This window comes from Myxocyprinus asiaticus, chromosome 21 (assembly GCF_019703515.2).
Source record: "Myxocyprinus asiaticus isolate MX2 ecotype Aquarium Trade chromosome 21, UBuf_Myxa_2, whole genome shotgun sequence".
NCBI classification, from domain to species: domain Eukaryota; kingdom Metazoa; phylum Chordata; class Actinopteri; order Cypriniformes; family Catostomidae; genus Myxocyprinus; species Myxocyprinus asiaticus.
Genome location: NC_059364.1, coordinates 41,405,946 through 41,429,618, shown reverse-complemented (window position 1 = coordinate 41,429,618; position 23,673 = coordinate 41,405,946). Strand labels below are relative to the sequence as shown.

The following is a 23,673-nucleotide window of genomic DNA, read 5'->3' as shown; positions in this document are numbered from 1 at the left end:
TTCCTAGGGGGCGATGGCTGCCACATACTCCGCTTTAAACCGATCACCTCAGGCCCCAAAACTGGAGCCTGTCCTGTCTTCCTGTCTGGCTCAAAGGAGAGGAATGAAGAGACTTACCTCCACTCGTCTATAGCACTCTGACCAGACACCGAGGCATCAACATCTTTAAGACATTTCCAGTATCTAGGCTTTGAACAGGGCACCAGATGGCCACCAAAGCATCTGGAGCAGAATGGAAAAATCAGACTGACCGCAGTGTCGGAGCAATCTCCAAAGAGTGGCAAATGATCTCCCAAGAGTCTCACGAAGCCCAGATGCAAACATCACAGCTGTCAGGACTCCAAAACAGGCGGTTGTGGCTGAGCACTTGTGTATCATTTAAGGAAAGGTTTTCGTTTTTAATGGTGGACAGCGAAGATCACGGTTATCGTTCCCAAACTGTGAGCAGTTGGTTGGATATCCAGTCTTTTGAACATGCATGCCATGTGCATTATGTATTTTTATGAGAAACTAATGGTTGTACATGTTTTTAGTGTGTTAATGAAAGCACAAGGAACATCTTTTTATGTCATTTATTTTATTGTTTTATGTTGTATAATGCTGAGACTTCACGTTGATAACCGTTTACGTGGGGAATAGTTTTACAAAAACAGCTGTTTTTAATTCTAATGTTTGTTTCTAATTTTGTTCTAATTTTTGAATATGCATGGTTACGTTCTGTATATTTCTATCTGACTACCTATTTATTTATTTATTTATTTATATGTTTATTGAAAATTTCTAGTACATTTGATTTATATGATTATTATTTTTAAGTGACCTTTATGCATAAACATAAAACCCAAACAAGTGCCACATCTTTGCACTAAGCAACTTCAGAATATAAGCTTGAGCATGTATTTTCCCTTTCCTGCAAATATAAAGAATTTGTAGATATAGTTTGAACTAGACTACTACATTGTAGCTAACATGCATATTATATGTAGTCTTTAGGTCAATGTTCTGGAAAACACATGACATGTCATCATCTACTACACTTCGAGGGAACCTTGACCAATATTCCACCATTTTTTTCTGTTTAAAGTAACAACTATGTGCTTTAATTCATGCCAATGCAATAAAAAAAATAAAAAAAAATGTAATAAAAAATTCAGAGATGCTAGAAAATGTGTTCTTACATAATGAACTCTGTGAAACTTATTTTAGCCATTTGAGGATATTTAGAAATCCCATTTGCATGCAGTCATACAATATTTGTAGCAGCTTCCGAAATGGTTTAATGATAGCAGTGCATATATATTTTTTATATGAAAAAATGGAGACAGTTCAATATTTTTGAATGAAAATGATAAACCTTTTACAAAAATGAAGCTGCGTTAAGCAGAAAAACACAGACGATCTTCAGCCAAACACTTAGTCTCTTGCTGGTGTGGCTTATTTTTTACACGTGAAAATGCACCCTCACCAGTGTTTAAAGGGATAGTTCACACAAAAATAAAAATAAAAACTCTTATCATTTACTCACCCTCATGCCATCTCAGATATGTATGACATTCTTTCTTCTGCAGAACACAAACAAAGATTTTTTTTTGAAGAATATCTCAGATCTGTAGCTTTATACATTGCAAGTGAATGGTGACCAGAACTTTAAAACTCCAAAAATAATAAAAAGGCAGCATAAAAATAATCCATATGTCTCCAGTGGTTTAATCCATGTCTTCTGAAGGGATATGATAGGTGTGGATGAGAAACAGATCAATATTTAAGTCCTTTTTTACTATAAATCTACACTTTTAATTCTTATTCTTTTGTTTCTGGCAATTTGCATTCTTCGTGCATATTGCCACCTACTGGACAGGGAGGAGAATTTATAGTAAAAAAGGACTTAAATATTGATCAGTTTCTCATCCACACCTATCATATCACCTCTGAAGATATAGATTAAACCACTGGAGTCTTATGGATTACTTTTATGCTGCCTTTATCTCCTTTTTTGATCTTCACATTTTTGGTCACCATTCACTTGCATTGTATGGACCTACATAGCTGTGATATTCTTCTAAAAATATTTGTTTGTGTTCCGTCACTAACTACTTGTACAGTGATAACAAACAGAAATATTATTAGAACCCATCCTTGCATCGTTGTATGCTCTATGTTGGCTTGCATACCAAGTGTTTATAAATAAAAAGCATTGGTTAAAATGTGATCAAATTTGTCTTAACATTCTGACATGTAGTAAAGCCTACTTTGTGAAAGAACATGAAGTGAATTTTATATATAATCTAAATACATTTTATTGGCTACGTCTTCTCTGCTGACACTCAGGGGTCAAAGGAAAAATAAGTAGAAAAGACAAATAATTAAAAATAAATAAAAAGCTATCAAAAGGACATAATTGACATTTGAACATATTTAACATTTGGAGAAATACAAAAACCAAATGTTGGCTAATTCAAGGTTTTATTTATTAAAAAAAAAAAAAAAATCATCCCGACAATTTGCTTATTCATATATAACAGGGGCCAGGATAGGCTACTGTATGTTCAAAATGTAGGACAAAGTTTTGCATTTGCTCCTAAAGTCCCTCTCTAAATTTAAATGGCAAACTGTATCTGGGATTTTTAAAGAGAAAGAATGAGCCTTTTTGAGTCAAAATATCTGTTTTCACATTGGAGATATAGGCATTAATATGTTTAATATTTGGTGTGATTCGACTGGACTAACAAGCTGTACAGAACTGGAAACAATTACCTAAATTCTTTGTCTAATTTTTAAATGTTCAGAGACTATTTCTTCAAAATGACTGTAAAAGAAATAAGAAAAGTGGCTTGCAATGTGTTTATGTACTGGGCCGAAATTGCTCCCTCGTTCACTTACTCACTATTCCCTATATAGTGAACACTGTGATCGAATCTCCGCATGCGCCACGCCTGCGTGTCTCACGTTTTCCAGCAGGTCCCGCCTTCCTTATCGTGATATCGCTAACCATTCAAACTTCAGTCTACGATTGGGCAGTTAAGTAGTCAGTCATTGCCGGTCCAACCATAGCAAGTAGCGTTGAGTCCAAGGGCGGGGCTTGTCGGAGTGCGATGGGTGGGAAAAAGTTACGGTGAAGGCTGTGTTGTGTCAATGCTGAACTTCGAGGAAGTGTCCGAGCATTTTAAATAAACACATATTTCAACTAACGAGCAACGATGGACAAGTTGCGTCGTGTATTAAGTGGTCGAGAAGAGAATGAAGAATTGGGGCTGACAGCACAGGTATAAAGAGCAAGTGTGTTTTATTTGCTGTGCGTCTGTAATGGGCAGGCCACATTAGTACTGTCGGTCAGACTGTTGATGTTTAATGCTGATAATGCTTCACTTCCGTTGTAACACTTACAAAAAAAAGTACTGTGGCTGTACCATGGTACAGTGATGGTGTTTAATGGTCATTCCGTAGTACTTTGATATATGCCATGGTACTGTATAATAATCATATGCATTTGCCATGGTATTTACATGGGACTTCTCTAATGTCCTTCATAGAGTAATGTGAAATTACCATCATTGCAATATCTTAACCCTTGTGCGACCTTCGGGACATTTTGTCTTTTTCATTTTCATTTTTTCGGTAATTTATGCCAACGGCATACATTTTGCCAAAGGTGTGTATTTTTGGGGTAACTTTGATATTTCAACCTCAGTTCCAATAATATATCTATAATACACTGTGTGCACAAAATAGTTACACTCAGGACCTTCAGGACAAAAATGTCCCCATTGAAACCCATTAAAACCGCAATATTTGATCCCAGTGCCATTAAAGCATAACATCATGAATTCTATGATAGTATACTTTCATTCAGGAGCCCTGGCTTCAAAATTGTAATTTTTATTTTATATTTTCCACCAGATGGCTCCATTTTTCTCATGTTTAGCCTATGGAGCAAATACATGCTTTTTTCCCTATTTTCTGTTTTACAGAGCACTGCAGGCCAAAATGATGCAGCTAAAAATTGTGTGGGTGTGTTGGTATGAATGTCAGAGTGTGTTTTGTATGTGTGTATTGAGAAGTGTGTGTGTGTAAAAAAACAGCAGTGGCATTATAGAAACAAACTGGCATTTAAAGTGTTAAAATCCTGAAAATGAATGAATATTTGGTAGTTATGATCAGGACTGATGTTGGTTAAAAAAAATTAACTCATTGAAAGTGAAAAATAATATTAATACATAATATTATTATGGCGGTTTTTTGACGTGGACATTTTTGTCCTCTAAGGACCTTTTTTTAATTGACTCACAAGGGTTAAAACATGGTATTACCATAGTACAATGTGTACAATAAATCATGGCAATACCATGGTACATTAATATATGCCATTGTAATAACCATATTCTGACGGCATGGTGTTACCATCATTATAGTATTCAAAATTACGTTATTACCATGACACCGTGTCAAAAATATATACCATGGTACATTGATATATACAATTTTCCTGAATGATTACCATAATTATTTACCATGGTTTTGAAATGGTTTCATTTAAGAATACTCTGGTATTACCAGCATGCTGGCATTCAAAAAAGCATGGTACTGTATAGGGATGGGCATTGTTGGTCATTTTGTCTACTCGAGTACTCGAAGGGCAATGACATGTACATAACTGTATATATATATATATATATATGAACTTGTCTGACAAACATCTTTGGCTGCTGCATTGTGTCTTGTTGTTCCAGTGTATCGTCTATTCATTTTTATAGGCTGTTGTAAAATAATCTGTTACAAAATGTACAAAAGATTGCATGATCAAAATATAATGCATTATATTTTGTCATTATGTGAAGGTTCACTGCCCAACTCGGTCAAAGAATGTGCACAACGCGCATCTGTCTGTTCTTCCTTCAGGTTACTGTAGTAATCTTAGTAAGCGTGCACCAGTTTTTTTCAGTGACTGTCTGAACCGTCTATTTTCAAATCGCTTTCGGTTTAAAAGACGCTGCATTCTGTTCCATTTAGCTGTGCTCTGTCTAGCTGTTTGAAACACTCACCTGCTGTTTATGCGTTGAGTCCACTGCCACACGCGCCTGGTGTTTCCAGGGTTGGGAAGTAACGGAATACATGTAACAGGATTACGTATTTAAAATACAAAATATAAGTAACTGTATTCCACTACAGTTACAATTTAAATCACTGGTAATTAGAATACAGTTACATTCAAAAAGTATTTTGATTACTGAAGAGATTACTTTGCATTTTATTGTCATTTGTTTCATTTAATATTTAGTCCTTCATTTAAATTCACGTTGGATCATCATTTCTTTTTTTCTAGTAAGACCTTTGATATTAGGGCAAAAATTACCAATTACCGATATAGTGGCCGATATAGTGAATTTTTGAGCTGGAATGAAAACAGACCTTTTCTATGTGGATTGTTCACTGATTTTGCACCAGTATGACTATGCAAAGGTACTCAGAAGGCTGCTTTCTTTAACAAATATTTTCATCAAAGAATATTTGACATTATTATTATACATAGTCAACAAATTCTAGAAATGAACACTGAGAAAATAAAGAATAAATAAAAATACAATAAATAGCTTAATAAACATGAGTCCTGTATGTTCAGTATCAGACAATTGCTGACCATTAAAATAAAGAATAAATAAAAATAAAATAAATAGCTTAATAAACATGAGTCCTGTATGTTCAGTATCAGACCATTGCTGACCATTAAAATAAAGAATAAATAAAAATAAAATAAATAGCTAAATAAACATTCAGTATTACTGTTTAGTATCAGTCAAGTGCTGACCATTAAAATAAAGAATAAATAAAAATACAATAAATAGCTAAATAAACATCAGTACTATTTAGTATCAGTCAAATGCTGACCACTGAAATAAAGAATAAATAAAAATACAATAAATAGCTAAATAAACATCAGTACTGTTTAGTATCAGTCAAATGCTGACCATTAAAATAAAGAATAAATCAAAATACAATAAATAGCTAAATAAACATCAGTACTGTTTAGTATCAGTCAAATGCTGACCATTGAAATAAAGAATAAATCAAAATACAATAAATAGCTAAATAAACATAAGTACTGTTTAGTATCAGTCAAATGCTGACCATTAAAATAAAGAATAAATACAAATACAATAAATAGCTAAGTAAACATCAGTACTGTATGTTTAGTATCAGTCAAATGCTAACCATTAAAATAAAGAATAAATAAAAATACAATTAATAGCTATATAAACATCAGTACTGTATGTTTAGTATCAGTCAAATGCTGACCATTAAATGAAGAATAAATAAAATAAATAGCTAAATAAACATCAGTATTACTGTTTAGTATCAGTCAAATGCTGACCATTAAAATAAAGAATAAATAAATATACAATAAATAGCTAAATAAACATCAGTACTGTATGTTCAGTATCAGTCAAATGCTGACCATTAAAATAAAGAATAAATAAAATAAATAGCTAAATATACATCAGTACTGTTTAGTATGTCAAATGCTGACCACTAAAATAAAAAATAAATAAAAATACAATAAATAGCTAAATAAACATCAGTATTACTGTTTAGTATCAGTCAATTGCTGACCATTAAAATAAAGCATAAATACAAATACAATAAATAGCTAAATAAACATCAGTACTGTATGTATAGTATCAGTCAAATGCTAACTATTAAAATAAAGAATAAATAAAATAAAATAAAATAAATAGCTAAATAAACATCAGTATTACTGTTTAGTATCAGTCAAATGCTGACCATTAAAATAAAGAATAAATAAAAATACAATTATTAGCTATATAAACATCAGTACTGTATGTTTAGTATCAGTCAAATGCTGACCATTAAAATAAAGAATAAATAAAAATACAATTAATAGCTATATAAACATCAGTACTGTATGTTTAGCATCAGTCAAATGCTGACCATTAAAATAAAGAATAAATAACATTAAATAAATAGCTAAATAAACATCAGTATTACTGTTTAGTATTAGTCAAATGCTGACCATTAAAATAAAGAATAAATAAAAATAAAATAAATAGCTAAATAAACATCAGTATTACTGTTTAGTATCAGTCAAATGCTGACCATTAAAATAAAGAATAAATAAAAATACAATTAATAGCTATATAAACATCAGTACTGTATATTTAGTATCAGTCAAATGCTGACCATTAAAATAAAGAATAAATAAAATTAAATAAAATAAATAGCTAAATAAACATCAGTATTACTGTTTAGTATTAGTCAAATGCTGACCATTAAAATAAAGAATAAATAAAAATAAAATAAATAGCTAAATAAACATCAGTATTACTGTTTAGTATCAGTCAAATGCTGACCACTAAAATAAAGAATAAATAAAAATAAAATATATAGCTAAATAAAAATCAGTATTACTGTTTAGTATCAGTCAAATGCTGACCATTAAAATAAAGAATAAATACAAATACAATAAATAGCTAAATAAACATCAGTACTGTATGTTTAGTATCAGTCAAATGCTAACTATTAAAATAAAGAATAAATAAAATAAAATAAAATAAATTGCTAAATAAACATCAGTATTACTGTTTAGTATCAGTCAAATGCTGACCATTAAAATAAAGAATAAATAAAAATACAATTAATAGCTATATAAACATCAGTACTGTATGTTTAGTATTTGTCAAATGCTGACCATTAAAATAAAGAATAAATAAAATAAATAGCTAAATATACATCAGTACTGTTTAGTATGTCAAATGCTGACCACTAAAATAAAGAATAAATAAAAATACAATAAATAGCTAAATAAACATCAGTATTACTGTTTAGTATCAGTCAATTGCTGACCATTAAAATAAAGCATAAATACAAATACAATAAATAGCTAAATAAACATCAGTACTGTATGTTTAGTATCAGTCAAATGCTGACCATTAAAATAAAGAATAAATAAAAATACAATTAATAGCTATATAAACATCAGTACTGTATGTTTAGTATCAGTCAAATGCTGACCATTAAAATAAAGAATAAATAAAATACAATTAATAGCTATATAAACATCAGTACTGTATGTTTAGCATCAGTCAAATGCTGACTATTAAAATAAAGAATAAATAACATTAAATAAATAGCTAAATAAACATCAGTATTACTGTTTAGTATTAGTCAAATGCTGACCATTAAAATAAAGAATAAATAAAAATAAAATAAATAGCTAAATAAACATCAGTATTACTGTTTAGTATCAGTCAAATGCTGACCATTAAAATAAAGAATAAATAAAAATACAATTAATAGCTATATAAACATCAGTACTGTATATTTAGTATCAGTCAAATGCTGACCATTAAAATAAAGAATAAATAAAATTAAATAAAATTAATAGCTAAATAAACATCAGTATTACTGTTTAGTATTAGTCAAATGCTGACCATTAAAATAAAGAATAAATAAAAATAAAATAAATAGCTAAATAAACATCAGTATTACTGTTTAGTATCAGTCAAATGCTGACCACTAAAATAAAGAATAAATAAAAATAAAATATATAGCTAAATAAAAATCAGTATTACTGTTTAGTATCAGTCAAATGCTGACCATTAAAATAAAGAATAAATACAAATACAATAAATAGCTAAATAAACATCAGTACTGTATGTTTAGTATCAGTCAAATGCTAACTATTAAAATAAAGAATAAATAAAATAAAATAAATTGCTAAATAAACATCAGTATTACTGTTTAGTATCAGTCAAATGCTGACCATTAAAATAAAGAATAAATAAAAATACAATTAATAGCTATATAAACATCAGTACTGTATGTTTAGTATCAGTCAAATGCTGACCATTAAAATAAAGAATAAATACAAATAAAATAAATAGCTAAATAAACATCAGTATTACTGTTTAGTATTAGTCAAATGCTGACCATTAAAATAAAGAATAAATAAAAATAAAATAAATAGCTAAATAAACATCAGTACTGTATGTTTAGTATCAGTCAAATGCTGACCATTAAAATAAAGAATAAATAAATATACAATAAATAGCTAAATAAACATCAGTACTGTATGTTCAGTATCAGTCAGATGATGACCATTAAAATAAAGAATAAATAAAATAAATACCTAAATAAACATCAATATTACTGTTTAGTATCAGTCAAATGCTGACCATTAAAATAAAGAATAAATACAAATACAATAAATAGCTAAATAAACATCAGTACTGTATGTTTAGTATTTGTCAAATGCTGACCATTAAAATAAAGAATAAATAAAATAAATAGCTAAATATACATCAGTACTGTTTAGTATTAGTCAAATGTTGACCACTAAAATAAAGAATAAATAAAAATACAATAAATAGCTAAATAAACATCAGTACTCTGTTTAGTATCAGTCAAATGCTGACCATTAAAATAAAGAATAAATACAAATAAAATAAATAGCTAAATAAACATCAGTACTGTATGTTTAGTATCAGTCAAATGCTGACCATTAAAATAAAGAATAAATACAAATACAATAAATAGCTAAATAAACATCAGTACTGTATGTTTAGTATCAGTCAAATGCTAACTATTAAAATAAAGAATAAATAAAATAAAATAAAATAATTAGCTAAATAAACGTCAGTATTACTGTTTAGTATCAGTCAAATGCTGACCATTAAAATAAAGAATAAATAAAAATACAATTAATAGCTATATAAACATCAGTACTGTATGTTTAGTATCAGTCAAATGCTGACCATTAAAATAAAGAATAAATAAAAATACAATTAATAGCTATATAAACATCAGTACTGTATGTTTAGTATCAGTCAAATGATGACCATTAAAATAAAGAATAAATAAAATAAAATATATAGCTAAATAAACATCAGTATTACTGTTTAGTATTAGTCAAATGCTGACCATTAAAATAAAGAATAAATAAAAATAAAATAAATAGCTAAATAAAAATCAGTATTACTGTTTAGTATCAGTCAAATGCTGACCATTAAAATAAAGAATAAATACAAATACAATAAATAGCTAAATAAACATCAGTACTGTATGTTTAGTATCAGTCAAATGCTAACTATTAAAATAAAGAATAAATAAAATAAAATAAAATAAATAGCTAAATAAACATCAGTATTACTGTTTAGTATCAGTCAAATGCTGACCATTAAAATAAAGAATAAATAAAAATACAATTAATAGCTATATAAACATCAGTACTGTATGTTTAGTATCAGTCAAATGCTGACCATTAAAATAAAGAATAAATACAAATAAAATAAATAGCTAAATAAACATCAGTACTGCATGTTTAGTATCAGTCAAATGCTAACTATTAAAATTAAGAATAAATAAAATAAAATGAATTGCTAAATAAACATCAGTATTACTGTTCAGTATCAGTCAAATGCTGACCATTAAAATAAAGAATAAATAAAAATACAATTAATAGCTAAATAAACATCAGTACTGTGTTTAGTATCAGTCAAATGCTGACCATTAAAATAAAGAATAAATAAATATACAATAAATAGCTAAATAAACATCAGTACTGTATGTTCAGTATCAGTCAAATGATGACCATTAAAATAAAGAATAAATAAAATAAATAGCTAAATAAACATCAGTATTACTGTTTAGTATCAGTCAAATGCTGACCATTAAAATAAAGAATAAATACAAATACAATAAATAGCTAAATAAACATCAGTACTCTGTTTAGTATCAGTCAAATGCTGACCATTAAAATAAAGAATAAATACAAATAAAATAAATAGCTAAATAAACATCAGTACTGTATGTTTAGTATCAGTCAATTGCTGACCATTAAAATAAAGCATAAATACAAATAAAATAAATAGCTAAATAAACATCAGTACTGTATGTTTAGTATCAGTCAAATGCTAACTATTAAAATAAAGAATAAATAAAATAAAATAAAATAAATAGCTAAATAAACATCAGTATTACTGTTTAGTATCAGTCAAATGCTGACCATTAAAATAAAGAATAAATACAAATACAATTAATAGCTATATAAACATCAGTACTGTATGTTTAGTATCAGTCAAATGCTGACCATTAAAATAAAGAATAAATAAAAATACAATTAATAGCTATATAAATATCAGTACTGTATGTTTAGTATCAGTCAAATGCTGACTATTAAAATAAAGAATAAATAAAATAAAATAAATAGCTAAATAAACATCAGTATTACTGTTTAGTATTAGTCAAATGCTGACCATTAAAATAAAGAATAAATAAAAATAAAATAAATAGCTAAATAAACATCAGTATTACTGTTTAGTATCAGTCAAATGCTGACCATTAAAATAAAGAATAAATAAAAATAAAATAAATAGCTAATTAAACATCAGTACTGTATGTTTAGTATCAGTCAAATGCTGACCATTAAAATAAAGAATAAATACAAATATAATAAATAGCTAAATAAACATCAGTACTGTATGTTTAGTATCAGTCAAACGCTAACTATTAAAATAAAGAATAAATAAAAATACAATTAATAGCTATATAAACATCAGTACTGTATGTTTAGTATCAGTCAAATGCTGACCATTAAAATAAAGAATAAATAAAAATACAATTAATAGCTATATAAACATCAGTACTGTATGTTTAGTATCAGTCAAATGCTGACCATTAAAATAAAGAATAAATAAAATTAAATAAATAGCTAAATAAACATCAGTATTACTGTTTAGTATTAGTCAAATGCTGACCATTAAAATAAAGAATAAATAAATATACAATAAATAGCTAAATAAACATCAGTACTGTATGTTCAGTATCAGTCAAATGATGACCATTAAAATAAAGAATAAATAAAATAAAATAAATAGCTAAATAAACATCAGTATTACTGTTTAGTATTAGTCAAATGCTGACCATTAAAATAAAGAATAAATAAAAATAAAATAAATAGCTATATAAACATCAGTACTGTATGTTTAGTATCAGTCAAATGCTGACCATTAAAATAAAGAATAAATACAAATAAAATAAATAGCTAAATAAACATCAGTACTGCATGTTTAGTATCAGTCAAATGCTAACTATTAAAATTAAGAATAAATAAAATAAAATAAATTGCTAAATAAACATCAGTATTACTGTTCAGTATCAGTCAAATGCTGACCATTAAAATAAAGAATAAATAAAAATACAATTAATAGCTAAATAAACATCAGTACTGTATGTTTAGTATCAGTCAAATGCTGACCATTAAAATAAAGAATAAATACAAATACAATAAATAGCTAAATAAACATCAGTACTCTGTTTAGTATCAGTCAAATGCTGACCATTAAAATAAAGAATAAATACAAATAAAATAAATAGCTAAATAAACATCAGTACTGTATGTTTAGTATCAGTCAATTGCTGACCATTAAAATAAAGCATAAATAAAAATAAAATAAATAGCTAAATAAACATCAGTACTGTATGTTTAGTATCAGTCAAATGCTAACTATTAAAATAAAGAATAAATAAAATAAAATAAAATAAATAGCTAAATAAACATCAGTATTACTGTTTAGTATCAGTCAAATGCTGACCATTAAAATAAAGAATAAATAAAAATACAATTAATAGCTATATAAACATCAGTACTGTATGTTTAGTATCAGTCAAATGCTGACCATTAAAATAAAGAATAAATAAAAATACAATTAATAGCTATATAAATATCAGTACTGTATGTTTAGTATCAGTCAAATGCTGACCATTAAAATAAAGAATAAATAAAATAAAATAAATAGCTAAATAAACATCAGTATTACTGTTTAGTATTAGTCAAATGCTGACCATTAAAATAAAGAATAAATAAAAATAAAATAAATAGCTAAATAAACATCAGTATTACTGTTTAGTATCAGTCAAATGCTGACCATTAAAATAAAGAATAAATAAAAATAAAATAAATAGCTAATTAAACATCAGTACTGTATGTTTAGTATCAGTCAAATGCTGACCATTAAAATAAAGAATAAATACAAATACAATAAATAGCTAAATAAACATCAGTACTGTATGTTTAGTATCAGTCAAATGCTAACTATTAAAATAAAGAATAAATAAAAATACAATTAATAGCTATATAAACATCAGTACTGTATGTTTAGTATCAGTCAAATGCTGACCATTAAAATAAAGAATAAATAAAAATACAATTAATAGCTATATAAACATCAGTACTGTATGTTTAGTATCAGTCAAATGCTGACCATTAAAATAAAGAATAAATAAAATTAAATAAATAGCTAAATAAACATCAGTATTACTGTTTAGTATTAGTCAAATGCTGACCATTAAAATAAAGAATAAATAAAAATAAAATAAATAGCTAAATAAACATCAGTATTACTGTTTAGTATCAGTCAAATGCTGACCATTAAAATAAAGAATAAATAAAAATAAAATAAATAGCTAATTAAACATCAGTACTGTATGTTTAGTATCAGTCAAATGCTGACCATTAAAATAAAGAATAAATACAAATACAATAAATAGCTATATAAACATCAGTACTGTATGTTTAGTATCAGTCAAATGCTAACTATTAAAATAAAGAATAAATAAAATAAAATAAAATAAATAGCTAATTAAACATCAGTATTACTGTTTAGTATCAGTCAAATGCTGACCATTAAAATAAATAATAAATAAAAATACAATTAATAGCTATATAAACATCAGTACTGTATGTTTAGTATCAGTCAAATGCTGACCATTAAAATAAAGAATAAATAAAAATACAATTAATAGCCAAATAAACATCAGTACTTTATGTTTAGTATCAGTCAAATGTTAACCATTAAAATAAAGAATAAATAAAATAAAATAAATAGCTAAATAAACATCAGTATTACTGTTTAGTATTAGTCAAATGCTGACCATTAAAATAAAGAATAAATAAAAATAAAATAAATAGCTAAATAAACATCAGTATTACTGTTTAGTATCAGTCAAATGCTGACCATTAAAATAAAGAATAAATAAAAATAAAATAAATAGCTAATTAAACATCAGTACTGTATGTTTAGTATCAGTCAAATGCTGACCATTAAAATAAAGAATAAATACAAATACAATAAATAGCTAAATAAACATCAGTACTGTATGTTTAGTATCAGTCAAATGCTAACTATTAAAATAAAGAATAAATAAAAATACAATAAATAGCTATATAAACATCAGTACTGTATTTTCAGTATCAGTGAAATGCTGACCATTAAAATAAAGAATAAATAAAATAAAATAAATAGCTAAATAAACATCAGTATTACTGTTTAATATTAGTCAAATGCTGACCATTAAAATAAAGAATAAATAAAAATAAAATAAATAGCTAATTAAACATCAGTACTGTTTAATATCAGTCAAATGCTGACCATTAAAATAAAGAATAAATAAAAATACAATTAATAGCCAAATAAACATCAGTACTGTATGTTTAGTATCAGTCAAATGTTAACCATTAAAATAAAGAATAAATAAAATAAAATAAATAGCTAAATAAACATCAGTATTACTGTTTAGTATCAGTCAAATGCTGACCATTAAAATAAATAATAAATAAAAATACAATTAATAGCTATATAAACATCAGTACTGTATGTTTAGTATCAGTCAAATGCTGACCATTAAACTAAAGAATAAATAAAAATACAATTAATAGCCAAATAAACATCAGTACTGTATGTTTAGTATCAGTCAAATGTTAACCATTAAAATAAAGAATAAATAAAATAAAATAAATAGCTAAATAAACATCAGTATTACTGTATCAGTCAAATGCTGACCATTAAAGTAAAGAATAAATAAAAATACAATAAATAGCTATATAAACATCAGTACTGTATTTTCAGTATCAGTGAAATGCTGACCATTAAAATAAAGAATAAATAAAATAAAATAAATAGCTAAATAAACATCAGTATTACTGTTTAGTATTAGTCAAATGCTGACCATTAAAATAAAGAATAAATAAAAATAAAATAAATAGCTAATTAAACATCAGTACTGTTTAATATCAGTCAAATGCTGACCATTAAAATAAAGAATAAATAAAAATACAATTAATAGCCAAATAAACATCAGTACTGTATGTTTAGTATCAGTCAAATGTTAACCATTAAAATAAAGAATAAATAAAATAAAATAAATAGCTAAATAAACATCAGTATTACTGTTTAGTATCAGTCAAATGCTGACCATTAAAATAAAGAATAAATACAAATACAATAAATAGCTAAATAAACATCAGTACTGTATGTTTAGTATCAGTCAAATGCTGACTATATTAATACTGTCGAGTCAAGATAAGCAGCGGTGATACACCGTATTCTGCTATACAAGTTCAGGGGAAACTTTCAACGGTGGAAAACCAGACTTTTAAATATTGCATTTTATAAATGCAGCGACTGGAATTGTTCGGTTGAAGGGGGTATCAATGAATCCTAAACAAACCAGTTTGGTGAATATATGTTTACACATTAGCTTCCACTTAACTGACAAGGGATGAAAGTAGCTACGTGTTTAGCTAGTTAGCTATGAGCTCATTGTCACGGAGAGCAAAAAATGGACTTTATTTACTTTCCAGCATTGCGTCTCACCAACTAGGTAACAACATAACGTGAAATGAACACTCAACAGACACAATCCACCACCGCACCGTTGTCTGTTGAGCTGCAAAAAGATGCTCTGATCTTTACCTTTCAGTCTGCTACATTACTTACTGCACTGACAAACTATAGCTGGCTAACGGCAAACAGACATAAGTGACATGGTTTTCAGGGACAGGGTTAACGTTATATTAGTTATATTGAAAAGGAAAATGATGGGGTCATTTTTTATTAACTTTCCAGTATGTATTTAACAAACTAGTTAGCAACTTTCCGAAAAGACACCGCTTAACACCGCACCGCTTAACTCCGCCCTTTCTGCAGAGCCACATCAGCTCAGCTCTGTAAACAGTGGAGTCGGAGCGTGCTCTGCTGGACAAACTATGTAATGACACCAATTCTAAAGCATTGTTTTCTGCATTATATGTTCTGAAAAAAAGTTTTCATATCTGCGCATATCAGTACATATATGCCGATACCGATATATCGGTCGGGCACTAGTTTACAGTCAGTAACAAATATTCACTTTTATTAAATAATATCCATTAATGAGTCAAAGTTTTTACATTAAATGATAATAAAGCATGTTTGGCAAATGTTTTGCAGAGACAGGTGTTCAAAACACTGTTAATTACACTCTCTTATGATTATCGTAATGATAGCATCGCAGCATCGTATATCAGTTTGGTTGCTATGAGACATCTCTGACAATCAATGTACCCCTCAAAACCACAACATAATCAATCTCAAAATTAAAAATAAGCTCCCTCTTTGACACACTTGTGTTTAGTTGTCAGATAATTGTCACTGGATTTTAATTAAGAGAAAAGTCACCATGCATGATCACCATCGATCATCGTTTTCACGATCGATCACTGCTGCCACGTCCGAGTACTCATGCCCATCCCTAGTACTGTATAACCATGGTCCCATGTCCACAAATCAGGGTATATAAATCAAGATTTAGAGATTACAGTCTAGTGTTGCTTTGTTTTGGATTGTACTGAACTGTATTTGCCAATGATTTTGATGTGATAATGATATTTGCAACATTGCTGATTTTACATGCTTCCTAAGGGAAAGGATCATGTGAGGTAAGGTCATGACCTCCGGATGTTGTATGGTTTCTGCATGCCAATCTGTTCTTGGGGTTTAAACTGTGTAGCAAACACTTTAAGTTGTTTTGTAAATTTAAAAGCTACTTGATATAGTGGGTTTTTATATATAGGAATCATGAGTAAATCAAATTTTCCTTGATCTTTTGAGATAAAGAGTTCATTACTGTAACTTCCAGAACTCAAAACATTCTCCCCAGTAAAAAAAAAAAAAAAAAAGAGCATTTATTGAAACAAAGAAATTGTTTAATTTTAAAGAGGCCCTATTATGCTTTTTTGGGATTTTACCTTTCCTTTAGTGTGTAATATAGCTGTTTGTGCATGTAAAAGGTCTGCAAATTTACAAAGCACAAAGGGAGTTACTCTCTCTACAGAAAACATTGCTTGGAACACCTGGTTTACAGTCCAGCCATTACTTCCGTGACATAGCTATGTCACTATGTAACACATTTGCATAATGCCCACTAAGGGCTACTTTGGTTATGGTAAGGGGCGTTGCATTTCCGTCACATGCTCTAAGCGGCTGACCAATCACAACAGACTGGGCCAGCTGACCAATCATAGCAGACTGGGCTTTTCAGAAAAGGGGGCTTTAAAGAGACTGGAGCTAAATCAGAGCGTTTCAGACAGAGGGTGAAAAGAGTTGCTGCAGCAATTTACAGTATGAGAAAAATTATGTGTTTTTTGAACATTAAAGCATGTAAACCTATTCTATTAGACCCCCCAAAATAAAATTATTAAACTGTAAATGAGCATAATATGGGCTCTTTAAGGGTCCGATCGAGGTTAAATGATCAGAAAAAATAAATAAAAAAATTATAACGGTTTTTGGTACACACACACACACACACACATACACAATTATAGTAACCTCAGGGGGAAATAAAGAATAAAAGAAGTAAAAGTAATGTTGTATAATATAACCCCTTTAAATGATATACAATCAGTTAGTTGTCTTAGTTGGAATAAGACAGAGGGAACACCCTGCTGTGTTCATTTTAACTGACTTTTAATTCATATCTATTTGTATCTAAGTACTGGCAATGCAGGTATTAATAAGAGTTTAGGTTAGGACAACACATTAGGCTTGCATGATCATCATTTTCATGAAAAAGCAAGAACAATAGTAAATTTTCTTCCTGTCTTGTTCTCCCTGTGGATCTGTGCATTTAACCATTAATTGTGTTTCTAATGGATCATACGCAGACATCAGCATGCTCAGTTATGATCTCTTGGGCATTATGGATCATGTGACATTCTGTGATTCTTCTCTGTAGGTCCTGGACAGCACAAGCCTCAGTTTCAGCACGCGGGTGAAGTGGTTCTTCATATGTTTTGCAGCAGGGATCCTCTGCTCAATACTTGTGAGTTTAATTTGTTCTGTCGGCTGGAACACTCACATGTAGGCCGTGTTGGTATTCAAGGCCTTTGACAAATGACCAACAAACAGTTTTGCCTTCCTCTTAAAGGAACAGTTTTAGGATTTTGTCATCATTTGCTCGTTCTAACCCTGTATGATTTTATTTCTTCTATGAAGCACAAAGTGGGATGTTTGGCAGAATGTCCGAGCTGCTCTTTTCCATATATTGAAAGTGGATGGTTATTTATACTGCCAAGCTCCAAAATAAATAAAAACATTATCAGAGTATCATAAAAGTAGTCCATACAGCTCATCCACTGCAAATCCCCATACAATAAGTTTGTGTGAGGAACCGAAATTGAAGTCTTTATTCACTGAAAATTCTTTGCTCTGCCTAGGCTTCCAAATCCCATCACACATTGTGCAAGGTTTTGCCAATGCTATTGATTTTTACATGTCACGTGACTGATCGCGAAGTGGCAAGTTTGAATATCTATGCCTGCAGATCATGAGATTTGAGAACTATGGCAGAGGGGAAGATTATCAGGGAACAATGAGTTAAATTTTGGTCCAAAAGCTAAACTGAAAGGTGTATTAAGTTGACTTTACTCAAATTATTGAGAAACCAAATGATTGATTTAATCAATGAGTGAAAGTGTCAAATAACAGGACGGTTACTGAGATTAAGCGAGTAGTATTAAGCTGGTCATGTGATTCTAACATGGTCCCCATGTGCAGAACCTCTCCATGTAGAATAAAACAGCTTTTATAAGGTTACTGATATGACTGGAGTTACAGTTCATGTCTTTAGGAGTTAAACTTTTTTTAAATGAGGAAATATTACTTTGTGTACCTTTTAAATAGACCTTTTTAAGGAGATCATCCATCCTAAAACCTAATGATGTGTTCCACAAAAAAAAAAAAAAAAATTCAGACTGGTTTGGGACAAAATGAGGGTGAGTAAATAATGACAGAATTTTCATTTTTGGTTGCACTATCCCTTTAAAGATCCGTATGACAAGTGTATGACTGAATACTTATTTCTATAAAAATGGCCACATTCACTGATCAGACAATGTTTTGGGGCAAATTTCTGCTTCTTTCATCTGGCAAGACTCTATACTGTTTTCCTGGAAGTATGGAAATAATCAGCAAAGAACTGAGAAGTTATGAGTTGGACTCTTTAGCTTGTTCAACACCCTGTTTCTATTGGTTCTCTGTTCCTCCTCCTCCCACTTATACCAACTGCTTTCAGTTGGTTTGTGGTTAGCCCATGATAGAGTGATGGGAACGCTTCACTGATAACGTACAACAGTATTCATAAACGCTGTGTGCCCTATGTGCAGTGCAAATTGATTGAGCAATCCTTTTAAAGCTTTAAAATAATTTGCAGGAATAGAGTTTAGCCATTTAGCTTGTTAGTTTTACGATATTAAAATTGACAACTTCAATATTTCTTTCTTCAGTAGCCCCAATGTATTGCTTTCTTTCGAGTTCTCCAAACAGTATGTGTTCAACACCACTAGGTGGCAGAAGCGTTTAGCATGTTCACATACTAAGCCTAAAATTGAGAGTAGTTAAATCAAAATTAATTTATTTCCATTAGAAGTTGTTTTGTGCGTTTTCAGCTTTAAGTTTCACACATATAGCTTCACAGAAATGTTTGAAAAATTGACTGACATGGCCACATTATGTCCTCTGAAACAGGGAACTGCACTCCTCTTCTTGCCAAAAGCTGGAATAAAGCTGTTTGCTGTATTCTACACCCTAGGAAACATTGCAGCACTTTCAAGGTAAGTGTAATATATGCTTAGAAATCATTTTTTGGTAGCATATACCTGGATATATATATACGTAGTGTATCCATGATCAGTTAGTAATTCCTTGCTTTGGCAATATCATCTAAAAAAACTGCTCTGTTTTAATAATCTCTGTGAGCAGAAGTACAATCTCAATCTCCACCGGCCCAAAGTGACCCACATTTATCCTAACATGAGCCCGGACTTCAGGAATTTTGTATTACATTTTCATGTCTCTGTTACATATCAAGGCAGGATTGCATAGAGAAGCTGACAAGAATAGTGTTAAATCATGCTTTCAATTTGGTTTCACAACTTTGTGCTGTGTAAATGCAGATAATCAAACGATTAGATTTGTAACACCTTTTTCTAGTGTTCCTCTTAGCTTGAAAGGACAAACCTCTGTCGTGTCAAGCATTGTAAGGATTTCCCTGGCTTCAGTTGACGTGCATTGTCTTTTCATTAGGGTTTAGAGGTTTGCTTGTTCTGCTCCTCTTACAGTGTTGTTGGGTTGCCATGGGACAAGATGTTCTGTTCCCAAAGACTAGAACAGGTCTGTCTGGTTCTCTGAAGTCGCCAGCAGACCGAACAGTCTCGGTAATCAATACGGTATTTGAAGTGGATGATTGCAGATTCTCGCCACTGTCAATTTTTTAATCAGTTGATGATTCATTTCTCCAGGAAGAATACTTAAGTAGGTGTCAACTTATGTTACCTGCAGGGAAATTATGATACATTAAAGAAACTGGGTCTTCTTGCGTGACCTGCCCCATAGTTAGTGCTTGAGAATGGATAGTAGCCAAATGAATCCTGCTGCTCATAGTTCTCTGTGTGGCCTCCACACTATACAGTATCACTGTCAGCACAGTTTAAACCACTTTAAGTCAACTTGTGGTTTAAGAATTAAAGGAGTGTTTCGGGTTCTATACAAGTTAAGCTCAATCGACAGCATTTGTGGTCTAATGTTGATTTACAAAAAAAGTTATTTAGACTCATCAGTCCTTTTCTTTAAAAAAAAAAAAAAGAAAGAAGAAAAAAAAATCTGATTTACAGTGAGGGACTTAGAATGGAAGTGTATGATGGCCAATCCATAACGTTAAAATACTCACTATTTCAAAAGTATAGCCACAAGCGTAAACAATATGCGTTAACATGATTTTGGTGTCATAAAATCGCTTACTAATCTTTTCTGTGTGAATTTATATCCATACTTCATTTTTAATGATGACATAACGCAACGTAAACCCTTAAACCCAAAAACGACCATAAAAACAACTATATAAACTATACATCTAAAATAATACACAAGTTTTAACAGAAGAATTATAATTTAAAAAAATTACAGTTTGCATTGTGATATTATTTTCATGACAGTTAAGCAGAATTTTCCTCCAAATTGTCATTACCATAATGCAAAACGGTCACATTCTCATTATTTAACTTTTAAAAATATAATTTACTAATTTATACATCATGGTAATGGTTTTTTAAAAAAATTTGCCAGTACGATGATGACAATTTGGGGGGGGGGGGGGAATAATGCCACAATGCAAAAAAATCCTGTTAGTATTTATATTCGGGGGCAAATATCTGCCTTATTTATTTGCAATAGAGGTCCGCATTGGCCTTAAAATAAAACCCAAACCCTACCTGAACTTGAATCTCTCACTCTCTTTATAATATCTTCTCCAAGCTAGTACTGTTGCAATAGCTGTATATTATGTAATTATTATAGGCAACATTCGTAATAGGGATGGGCATTTTTGAGTAATTTTGTAGTCGAGAATCTAACCCACTAAAATCGAGTAATCGATTACTTGTAAATTAAAAGTTAAAATAACAAGTATGACATATGGAAAATGTATATTTTATTTTAATCACAAACGTTACCAAGAACGGTTACAAAATAAGCCAACTTCAACAAACTATGCTTTTCTTTTGGGAGCAATATGCATTAATAAAAATGGAATATATAAATAACAGTTACACATATAAACTCTGAGTCTACATAAAGGCTGCCACATTTTTGTCATTTCACATGTTATTATTCAGAAAAACAAGTGGTGAAAGTTGGCTTTTTATAAAATGCACTCTGCCCATGTTCAGATGTTTAACGCACATGCACACGTTTGTCTGATAAGCTTCCGAGTTTCTTGTACCGCTTCACATTTTCTATCCCCCGTAAAGGCAGATCCACGTCCGTTGGTTTGCATAGCTCCAACAACAACTAAATATCAATAGAGTAGAATTCAATAAGAATCAAAATATTACAAGAATCGCAACACTTGGCTTTGCTTTCAAAAGCACAGACGCCATGATATCTCCTTCTCTCATTCAACTCCTCGACAACATTCACAGCATTCACAGCGCTTCCTAGCTGGCTCAATTGTAACTGCAAGATTTGGTGAGAGATCCAGAGGGAAAGGACAGTATAATTCAGCGCTGCCCACGGCAGGCAAATGCGCAAAGGATAATACATTTGCAATATTTCCGTAGTGTTTTTAATAGTTGACTACATGGTGCAGAACGAGTACATGATTAGTCGATTACTCGTTCACATCCTTAATTCGTAACATTATTGTAACAGTAAACATACACAGTTTTAGCAAGGCACGGGTCCCCTCAGCAAAACCATAGCAGGAGGGAAAAAAACACTGGCTTATAGTTTAAGTGCCGAAACCTTGCTTGTTGCAGAACAATCTGGAATCATGTGTAAATCACATGAAGTCCTCTTTGCAGATGGAGCGCAATGAATAAAACAGAACACAGGTGTCTCGACATTCGTTTTTGAAGAAACATTTAAATTGCAAAAAAAGTTAGGTAGGTCTATTTATTTCATTAATTACACACCCAAACATCTGACCCATACCTGGCCTGAAACCCGGCAGTTTCTTGTGTCCCGAGTTGGGTTGCAGATCTCTAATTTGTAAAATTAGCTTGAAATTATAAAGCTATAATTTAACTTGGTGATGACATACCTGCCAAATAAAATTGCATATGTTAATTTGTAAAGAATTTTCAACCCATCCTAATTGATACTTTTAAGACTATGGCAAAACAGAAAATTAAAAAAAACTCACCTGCTAGAACTTTACTTCGGTGACATATTTTAATAAGCACAATTTGCAACAACAATGGTCAAAAATATAATAGAATTCATAAAAACATTCATTATGTACAATATAAATGAATGGCAACGCAGCAGTGGCACAATTTCCCACCAAATTGTCATTAAAGTAATGCAAAACATTCACATTATCATTGTAATGGGAATAAACAAAATAAATAATATATCATTTAAATTGTAAAGTATTTATACATCATGGTAGTGTTTGTTGTATTGAATTAAATTTAAGCTAATTTTACTGAAAGGTAATTCGGAATGTGATGATTTACATTTTCTTCATTTTCTTTAGGCAAAACATAACTTCTTATTTTTTTGCTTTTGATTTTGGTGTGAAATATGACAGACATAATGTAAAAAAGCTGCATAATGTAGCTAAAAACCAGAAAATCCTGACACCGATGTATCAAGGAGCTCTTGTCGGTCAGCTATTTCCAGTCATGATGCAGGAACCAGGAAGAGGCCCAGTTAGTAACCAGGGCAGTGAGATGGAAAATGTCCTAGAAGAATTCCCCTGGCACTCTCCCAGACTGCATCTCTGCATATCCGAGGACTACTCTTCACTTTGAAGCTCATACCCCTGTGAAAAAACAAACAAAAA

At 29.9% G+C, this 23,673-nt stretch overlaps 2 protein-coding genes across 3 annotated transcripts in view; both read left to right on the top strand.

Moving 5' to 3' along the window:
- Window positions 1-1,668, top strand: part of LOC127412308 (ribosomal protein S6 kinase alpha-2) — a 76,465-nt gene extending 74,797 nt beyond the window's left edge. Inside the window, exon 21 of the mRNA XM_051648557.1 lies at window positions 8-1,668. Coding sequence (XP_051504517.1) covers window positions 8-133 — 126 coding nt within the window. The 3' untranslated portion in view covers window positions 134-1,668. The remainder of the gene's footprint in view (window positions 1-7) is intronic.
- Window positions 1,669-3,087: 1,419 nt separating this feature from the next.
- Window positions 3,088-23,673, top strand: part of sft2d1 (SFT2 domain containing 1) — a 48,901-nt gene continuing 28,315 nt past the window's right edge. For both annotated transcript variants that reach the window (XM_051648110.1, XM_051648109.1), the window contains exons 1-3: window positions 3,088-3,263; window positions 18,067-18,153; window positions 19,857-19,942. In XM_051648110.1, the coding sequence (XP_051504070.1) occupies window positions 3,198-3,263; window positions 18,067-18,153; window positions 19,857-19,942 (239 nt within the window). In that variant the 5' untranslated portion in view covers window positions 3,088-3,197. The remainder of the gene's footprint in view (window positions 3,264-18,066; window positions 18,154-19,856; window positions 19,943-23,673) is intronic.